Source organism: Coregonus clupeaformis, chromosome 18 (genome assembly GCF_020615455.1).
Source record: "Coregonus clupeaformis isolate EN_2021a chromosome 18, ASM2061545v1, whole genome shotgun sequence".
Classification (NCBI taxonomy): domain Eukaryota; kingdom Metazoa; phylum Chordata; class Actinopteri; order Salmoniformes; family Salmonidae; genus Coregonus; species Coregonus clupeaformis.
In genome coordinates, this window is record NC_059209.1 from 41029624 (window position 1) to 41039718 (window position 10095).

The 10095-nt window shown below is 44.0% G+C and overlaps 1 protein-coding gene across 6 annotated transcripts in view; it reads left to right on the forward strand.

Annotated features, from left to right (window-relative positions):
• LOC121530796 (calcium/calmodulin-dependent protein kinase type II subunit beta) overlaps positions 1-10095 on the forward strand; it is a 115743-nt gene that overhangs the window by 64566 nt on the left and 41082 nt on the right. For all 6 annotated transcript variants that reach the window (XM_041836035.2, XM_041836037.2, XM_041836036.2 and 3 more), the window contains 4 exons: positions 655-777; positions 1078-1161; positions 1338-1380; positions 8135-8230. In XM_041836035.2, coding sequence (XP_041691969.1) covers positions 655-777; positions 1078-1161; positions 1338-1380; positions 8135-8230 — 346 coding nt within the window. The remainder of the gene's footprint in view (positions 1-654; positions 778-1077; positions 1162-1337; positions 1381-8134; positions 8231-10095) is intronic.

A 10095-nucleotide genomic window follows, 5' to 3' on the forward strand; every position in this document is an offset into this window, starting at 1 on the left:
GTAAATTACAGATCCTTGCGCCACAGTTGGAAAATAGCAGAGTACTGGCTTTAACAGATCACAATTGCAAACAAACGTGCGTTTGACACAAGCGCCTGACGAAAATAGAGCCCTTTATCTCAGTAAAGAGGGTGTGATAGTAACAGATAGTAAATGCAGGTTTATGTGGAGGAGCCAGGTTTTTTTACTAAGGCTGTTGAGCTTCAAGGCTTCAGCTGCCTGTAGTGTCTGCTGGTACTTAGTTTATTGATCATTCATTGTAATTGATCAGCCAGAGATTCCACTCCACCTGGAACCTGTTCAGAAGGGCGGAACATTTGGAACATTGCTGATAGAAATGTATTGATTACAACTGTAATACATTCCAATGTATTGATTACAACTGTAGTACTTTCCAATGTATTGATTACAACTGTAATACTTTCCAATGTATTGATTACAACTGTAATACTTTCCAATGTATTGATTACAACTGTAATACTTTCCAATGTATTGATTTCAACTTTAATACTTTCCAATGTATTGATTACAACTGTAATACTTTCCAATGTATTGATTACAACCGTAATACTTTCCAATGATAGAGAACCAGATAGACAAGTAGACATTCCAGAAGCCTAGAACCTGATCAACCCGGAGTGTGTGTGTCTGTAGTTTCCCTCTCCAGAGTGGGACACAGTCACTCCAGAGGCTAAGAACCTGATTAACCAGATGTTGACCATCAACCCTGCCAAGAGGATCACCGCCCAGGAGGCCCTCAAACACCCATGGGTCTGCGTAAGTACACACACACACACACACACACACACACACACACACACACACACACACACACACACACACACACACACACACACACACACACACACACACGTCAGATAGAGACAGATGAATACACACGCATGCATCCAAAAAAATGTCAACAAACATCTCTACTAAAATGCAACTGACAGAGATAACATCCTCAGCGATCACAGCAACATTTCCAACTAGTTTCCTCAATCTTTGACATTACTTTTTCCCCCTCTGTCTCATAATTTTCCTCTCTCTCTCTCGCTCTCTCTCTCGCTCTCACAGCAACGTTCTACAGTGGCGTCCATGATGCACAGACAGGAGACAGTGGAGTGCCTGAAGAAATTCAATGCCAGGAGGAAACTCAAGGTCTGTGGCTCACTCTGGGATTCTGTGTCTGTTTGTCAGGGGATTCTGTGTCTGTTTGTCAGGGGATTCTGTGTGTGTTTGTCAGGGCTGACCACCTCTCCTCTCCTCTCCTCTCCTCTCCTCTCCTCTCCTCTCCTCTCCTCTCCTCTCCTCTCCTCTTCTCTCTTCTCTCTCAGGGGGCCGTTCTCACTGCTATGCTGGTTTCACGGAACTTCTCTGGTAAGCGTCACCACTCACACACATGCAACTCTTTTTCTATGTTATACAACCAGCAGTGCTTGTCTCCGCAAAGCGTGTTGTGTGTGTCAACCAGTCTGGGTGGTTGGTGCTTCAGTGAACATGAGTCACTCTGATCGTAACAGCAGGCCTTAAATTGTCAAATGATCTGAGGTGAAAATTTACTCAAATAAAGCAAAACACTCCCGGCTTTATCCACACACACACACACACACACACACACACACACACACACCTGTCTGCCGTGTCACCACTCCAACACCCCCATCTCCTCAGGAATAGGAGCCAATATTAGAGTGAGGTCATCCAGGGATGAGTCACTGAAAAGAGAGGGATGAGAGAGAGAAAGAGAGAGAGAGACCAAGAGATGGATGGGTGAGAGAGAGAGAGAGAGAGAGAGAGAGAGTTTGAGTTTTTATAAAACCTTTATTTTATACTCAAGCGTTAACATAAATAATGGCACACTGCCTTTTCAGAAATGAAAAAAAATGTAATTCCTAAATAAAATAAAATAAAATAAAAATACAAAAGAACATATACATTCAACTCATTTCATCAACAAAAAATAGTTTCCCCTCCTCCACAAAACAAACCGCTCTTTCGTAAGCCCACTTCTCCTCAAACAATGGGAGATCTTTTACAGCTGAGAAGAACTCAAAATCCACTTTTATTCTTGCTTTCACTAATCCTTTAAAAACACATCTTACATCCTGCCCATATCCCGTTTCTATCTTATGTTTCCTACTCAGAAAAATTGACATCTTAGCTTGTCCCAAAATAAAATTTAACAGTTGACATTTTCTTTTCTGATGCTTACTATATTGAAACCCCAAAATAAAAACAGTGTTATTGAAAATCTCCCCTACAGCTTTAAACAAAGACTCCAGCATTTCCAAGAGAGGTTTTATCCTCTCACACTCCATAAAACAGTGAAAAATTGTTTCTCTTATATTACAAAAAGGGCATCCATCTCCAACATCTGAGTTAATAACAGATACAAAAGCATTAACTGCAATGATGCCATGCAAAACCCTCCATTGCATATCCCCAGTACCCTTTTGTAACGGTGGCTTGTACAGTGCTCTCCATGCTGGCTTTACCTTGTCATCAATGCCCAATTTTACCCTCCATGGAGTGTCTTTTCTATTTTTCAATGTATCTTTATTCAAAACCTTGACACACCCCCTGTATAAGTCTTTCCCATTCACCTCATCCAAACCCACCTCTTCCAACCCTCTCAAATCCAGTAATAACGCCTTTCTTTCTGACTCTGGGATATTGGGTGTAATCCTAGTCTTGGAAATGAGACGTTTTCATCTTGTACCTTCTTCTTGTGACTATTCAGCATACCCCACTCTTCTGCTGACAGAGCCTTCCTGCAGCTTCCCAGCAGTTGTCCGACAATCCTTTCCGACCTCACCCCCAAATGTTCAGCCACCCGTCTTCCATCCATTAAGGCGGTCCCAGCCATGGCCATTAACTGTTTTAAGGTGATGATTTTGCCCTTCACCAGAATCTTGGAGAAATATGGAACAGCTGCAGTTGTACAATCCAGTCTTGCCCCATACACCAGAGGTTCCTCCAACAGCCAATGCGCTGACTCCGCTGACATTCATCTGGACACCTTCATAATGCTCCACACCCTAAGAAGGCCTCTGTAAAACGGAGGTACTCCCTCCCTAGAAATCTGGCTACTATCAACCAAAAATAAAGCTTTCTTTAAACCTAATCCCCCAACCTGCTGTAATACAAGACCTGCCACCCCTCTCCAAACCACATTTTCCGGTCCATAAAGCAACCTTTGAATAAACTGAAACCGGAAAGCAGCAGCCCTACTAGCAAGATGTACAAGACCTTGTCCCCCCTCCTCTTTTGACAAATACAAAACACTTTGTGGAACCCAGTGATATTTATCCCAAAAAAATCCACAATAATTGCCTGTATCTTAGCCAGAAGGCCAGATGGTGGCTCTAAAACTGACAACCGATGCCACAGTGCAGAGGCAATCACATTGTTAACTATAATAGTGCGCCCCCTATATGACATACGCGATAACAACCAACGCCATCTCCTCATCCTCCCTTCCACCATTTCAACCACCCCAATCCAATTTTTTTCCATTGTCCCCTCATCTCCTAGGTACACTCCAAGATACTTAAAACCTCCCTTACACCATTCCAGCCCCACTGGCAAAGCCATGATCCCTCCATACCATTCTCCAATCTGTAAAGCACAACTTTCTTCCCAATTTACTTTGCAGAGGATATTCCCCTAAAACGGTCAACCATTAGACTCAAACTATCCACCTCCGCTTGATTTTTCACTAAAACAACTACATCATCAGCATAGGCTGAGAGACGAATAGGAGGAATATCCTCTGAAAGGTACACCCCTTCAATGCGACTTCTAATGCTATTTAGTAGTGGCTCTATAGCAATGGCATATAACATTCCCGACAAAGAACATCCCTGCCTAATACCTCTACACACTTTAAAAGGAGCACTCAAACCACCGTTAACTTTCAATACACTTTCAATGTCACCATATATCACCTTTATCATGGCAATAAAACCAGAGCTGAACCCAAACGCCTCAAAAGTGTGCCATAAGTATTGATGTTCAACTCGGTCAAATGCCTTTTTCCTGATCAATTGAAATTAGACCAGCATCCAACCCAATAGCCCTAGAGACGTCCAAAAAATCACGAATCAGAGAAATGTTATCCCCTATCTGCCTGCCAGGAACACAGTAGGACTGGTCCGTATGTATGATTTGCCCCATCACCTCCCTCAGCCTGTTGGACAAAGCCTTGGACAGGATCTTATAATCAGTGCACAATAGAGCCACCGGCCTCCAGTTCTTCACCTCCCTAGGGTCACCCTTTTTGGGCAGTAGGGTGAGGACAGCCCTACTGCAGCTTATTGGTAGTAACCCTCCGGTTAAACTATCATTAACTACTGCTAGCCAATCCTCTCCCAACATAGCCCAAAAAGACTTAAAAAAGTCAACGGGAAGCCCATCAATGCCTGGTGCCCTTCCATTTTCCATGCCTTTTAATGCAGTGTATAGCTCCTGCAAAGACAATGGTTGCTCTAGCTCAACCTGAGCTTATGCAGCCACCTGTGGGAGCCCATCAAGGAACTGCTGTGTCACTGTTTTATCCTCTTTGTACTCACACTTGTAGAGCTCAGCATAGAACTCTACTGCCCTCTTTCTAATTTCACTAGGGCTAGTGAGCTCCTGTCCAACAGCTGATTTGAGACAATGAATCATTTTCTTTGTCCATTCTTTTTCTCTAAACCCCCAAAAAAATTGGATGAGGCATCCATTTCAGAGATTCCCTGAAACTTACTTCTCACCAATGCCCCCTGTGCTCTGATACCCAGCAGGTCTGCCAATGTAGCTTTTTTCCTCTTAAGGGCCTGAGTATGGCCTCGATCTCCTGTGGTCTCAACCAACGTCATGAGTTCCACTATTTCAGTCTCTAGGGCTTTCATTGATTTGGTGATATCCTTGGTGACATTCCTTGTGTATTGATTACATAATTGTTGAATCTGGATTTTCCCTATATCCCACCACTGTTGAAGGGATACAAAACTGGCCTTTTGAGACCTCCACCTCTCCCAGAAAAAACTAAAACATTTCCTGAAGTGAGCATCACTCAATAAAGTTATATTAAAATGCCAATATGCGCTTTTGGGTTTTACATCGTTAATGAACACCACCTCTGTTATTAAACAATGATCAGAAAATCCCACGTTATCACACTTGATTTACAGACCTGAGATTGATGCTCAAAACAATAAAACCTATCTAACCTGGCCATAGAGATGGTGTTCTCTCTCACATGCGCCCAGGTGTACTGTCTCGTGCCTCCATGTTGACTCCGCCAAATATCACACAGTTCATGTGTTACAATGAGGCGTTTTAAAAAAGTCCTTGAGGCTATATGAGGTTCTTTGTGATTTGTATCTAAATCACTGACTGTGCAGTTAAAATCCCCAGCAATAAATAAATAATCTTCATTATTACGTTTCTCAATGGTATTTGATAATGTCTCTAAAAAACATACCCTCTCAACTGCCACCACTGGGGCATATACATTTATCAGACACATAGTGATGTTTTCATACCTTGCTCTAACTTTTAATAACCTCCCCTCAACGACCTCTTCAACCTCATATGACAAAGGCAAAAACCCTTTTGAGAACAAGATGGCCACACCCCCACTTTTTGAGTTTTTATGACTACACACCACTGTCCCCCCCACTCCTGTTGCCACATAACTTCATTTTCCAAATTACTATGCGTTTCTTGTAGAAAATGTATGTCACTTCCCTTTCCCCTAATTAACTCATACACTATGGCTCTTTTTTTAACGTCTCTTGCCCCATTTACGTTTAAAGAAGAAATCTTAAAACTGCTCATGGATTTTAAAAAAATACAGAGGAAGACACAGAAACCACATCTCTTTACAGAGTTAAGGCTGCGACTGAACTCTTTCATTTTCTTTAGAATTTACATCACTTATCACTCTCGTGACCACTTTCTTGAGTCTAGCAATTTCAGGGCTTGTCAAACCTCCCCCTGTTATTTTTTACATCAGAAACTTTGCTGATTCAATAAACAATTCACTTTCAGGGAAAAAATCTGTTACATTATAATCCTGCATATATTTCTTCCCTTTTGTCAACTTCAGAAATTGACGTACTTTCTCAATCCCATACCTCCCTTCCACCCCATTTATCTCACTATTTTGTTGTGACGCATCAGATGACTCACTCTCGCTATCCTCCCCAGAAGAAAACTCCACCATCTCTACAACCTGTTTATCCTCAACTGATTTATCAATATCTACCTTCCTCTTGGAATTAGACCCTTCACCACCCCTTACATTCTTCCTCTTACTCCTCGGTACTTTGAAAACAGCTGCTTCCTTTTCCATTATTTCAATCTCCTCTTGACCTCCAATTTCAATTTCAATTTCAATTCCACCGACTTTTTCCCCTCCTTCTTTGTTCTGATCTACCACCATTGCCCCTGTATCCACACTGCCTTCCTCTCCTACTTTTCCTACCACATCTGCCCACCTCCTCCCTTCCCCAGCACCCGCACCCTTAGCATGTTCATCCCTTCGCGGTGGTGCATTAGCTGCACCAGCACTAGAGCTGCTACCAGAATCTGCACGCTCATTCTCGGGACAATTACGCACCAAATGCCCCTCTCTTCCACAGCCAAAGCATTTCATTGATTCAGTAGAAGCGTAGAAGACATAATCAAATCCATCAATCTTAAAACTGAATGCTAAATTCAGTTCATCAATGTCCTTTTTTAAAATCATATGCACTTGTCTCCTATGAGACACGACATGTTTCAGCAACGGAGATTTGCATCCAAAAAGAACCTTCTTTATTGTAGATACAATTTGACCATGACGAGATAACTCTCGCTCCAACACTTCATCTCTAACAAATGGTGGCACGTTAGAAAGTATAACTTTCTTCGCCGGATTCATAAGCGGAAATACCGGCGTCTGCGTCTCCCGCAACACAACACCACTCTCAACTATCATATTCACCTTTTCAATGGAATCTAAAAATATCACTACAGCGCTATTCATCCTTGAGGCTGATTTGATGCTATCATACCCAATAATAGCACCCACTGCCAAGCTACATTCTTCCACTGAACACCCGGCCGCAGCAGGAATCTTTACTCCATGTCGCCGACTAAGTTTTTCAAACTCCAAACTTCCGCGAGTGGCCATTGCAACCAGCCTCACCCGCTGGTTGTGCCCTCGCGAAAAACAACCTCAACAATCCCACCACCCCTATACGTGCTTAGTGATAGTTAGACAAGATAACCTTAAAACAACTAAACTAATCAATATAAATATATACACACCAAAACCCAATAGAGTGAAAAAAATTCCAGTCGCTCTCACACTCACTCCTGCTTCACGACTCACACCCAGCATGCACTCCAACGAGAGAGAGAGGCAGAGAGAGAGAGAGAGAGAGGCGGGAGCGAGACAGATAGATAGAGACCAAGAGATGGATGGATGAGAGAGAGATGGATGAGAGCGCAAGGGAAGAGGTGATGGATAAGATAGGAAGAGCGAGACAGCAGAACGATGGATGAGAGGAAGAGAAGAGAGAGGGAGATGTGAGTGAAAAGGAGAGAGGGGGAGATAGTGGCATAAGAGAGAGAGTAGGATGTGAAATAGAGGAAGAGAGATGGGAAAGGGGTGTTAAAAGACATCTCCTTCTAACCCTCATGAACTGTTCCAGTTGGGTATTGGATCAAAGATGGTATGTCTGATGTATCACTAGCATGCCAATAAAGCCCTTTGAATTGAATTGAATTGTATTATATTGAACTGTAATGTATTGTATTAAATTGTATTGTATTGAATTGTATTGTATCACTAGCTGTGTTCACTCCTAATACAGTAGTCACAATTCACCATTAAAATACATTGATGCTTTATTTCAATGTGTTGGTGACAGTGATGAGTATGGAAGAACAGAACCTACATTTGTAGAACTTGTGTTCTTTGTGTCATAGATATTGTGTTGGATTGTGTTCTCTGTGTTCTAATTCCTCCTCTCTTTTGGACTAATGAGCCATATCTGTTTCCTTCTCTTCCTCCTTCCCTCTATCCCCCCCAACCTCCTCTTCCCTTCTCTCTACTATTCCAACCCCTGGTTCCTGTGGATATGTGGGACACTAACAGTGGGCGCTCGTTCCACCACCGCTCCAATCAGTGTCAGTGCCGCGGCAGCAGCGGCATCCGCAGCAGCGGGCACCACCGGTGGGCTGGTGGAACAAGGTAGACTGGCACACCTGGGGTGGCACCCTCCATCCTCCCTCCCTCTTCCCTTTTTTCTTCTCTCTCCCGCCTCTCTCTCCCGCCTCTCTCTCTCTCTCTCTCTCTCTCTCTCTCTCCCCACCCTCTTTCTCTCTCTCTCTCTCTCTCTCTCGCTCCCGCCTCTCTCTCTCTCTCTCTCTCTCTCTCTCTCCCCCCCCTCTCTCTCTCTCCCTCCTCCCTCTCTCCCTCCCTCCCTCTTTCTCATCTCTACCTCTCCTCCCTATCCTCCCTTTCTCACTCCTCCCTCTCTGGCCCTCTCTCTCCTCCCTCCCTCGCTCCCTCTCTCCCTCCCTCCACCTAGCATGGATGCTCTGAGCATGCCACATCCAATGGCTGATCTCATCTCCATCGCTCATTGGCCCGGTGCTGTTCCATCGCCACACCTCATTGGCCACCTGGCCTCCCTCTCTCCACTCTGATTGGGCGGCTGCAGTGCCCGTCACCCGCTCTTCCTCCTCTACTGCTCTCCATCTCTCCGTTCCTTCACAGCACAGTGGAGCATGCCTGACCCAACTAAATCTGTCCTTGTCCTCTCTCTCTGGTCTCTTTCTCTTATGACCTCCTTTCACTCTATTAACCCACCATTCCATACATCTTCAATTCCACCCTAATTTCCCTCTTTCTAATACCTCTAGTTCCTCCCTTGCTCTCCTCTTTTCTCAATTTTTCTCTGTCGGAGAATGACGCTGGAAAGTTCCCCCTGTCATTTTAAGGATGGAACGGCACACTGGCTGTCGGTGAATGCTGCATGGGGGACTGGACTGGTGCATGCGCTCTAACTGGGGGGACGGGATATGATGCATGATTAATATTGTAGAAAATGCTAGGTTGGGGCTTCAACTGTAAAAGCTAAAAGATTGTGAACTACAATCAACTACCTGTAATGACATTTTAGATGTCATGATTAAATGGGTATAAAAAGAGATGGAAAATAGTTGCCTTGTATAGTTGTCTTTGAGTTCACCACAATTCATAAGAATGCCATAGAAGTCTAGTGTAGGGATAGATCTGGTACCGTCAGGCCTGGGTTGGTTTGTAGTGGTGCTGTGGGACTCTAGTCGTCTCCTCTTCCCCTCTTAAGACTCTGATCAAATATTGATACTTCATACTGGCCTGCCTGCCTCTCTAGACTAGACTAGACTAGACACACATAATCCACAATTCATTCAGCCTCTCTGGAGGGAAATACAAGTTCACTGAAATGTTTCTTATTATTATGAAAAACTAGGTCTAAAACCTTCCTCAGAGTACAGACAGACCTTCATGTGAACCTCCATCCTCTAGCTGTCTTCATGTGAAGCCTCCATCCTCCAGCTGTCTTCATGTGAAGCCTCCACCTCCTAGCTGTCTTCATGTGAAGCCTCCATCTTCTAGCTGTCTTCATGTGAAGCCTCCATCCTCTAGCTGTCTTGATGTGAAGCCTCCATCCTTCAGCTGTCTTGATGTGAAGCCTCCATCCTTCAGCTGTCTTCATGTGAAGCCTCCATCCTCTAGCTGTCTTCATGTGAAGCCTTCATCCTCCAGCTGTCTTCATGTGAAGCCTATATCCCCTAGCTGTCGTCATGTGAAGCCTTCATCTTCTAGCTGTCTTCATGTGAAGCCTTCATCCTCCAGCTGTCTTAATGTGAAGCCTATATCCCCTAGCTGTCGTCATGTGAAGCCTTCATCTTCTAGGTGTCTTCATGTGAAGCTTTCATCCTCTAGCTGTCTTCATGTGAAGACTCCATCCTCTAGCTGTCTTCATGTGAATCCTCCATCCTCTAGATGTCTTCATGTGAAGCCTTCATCCTCCAGCTGTCTTCATGTGAAGCCTCCATCCTCCAGCT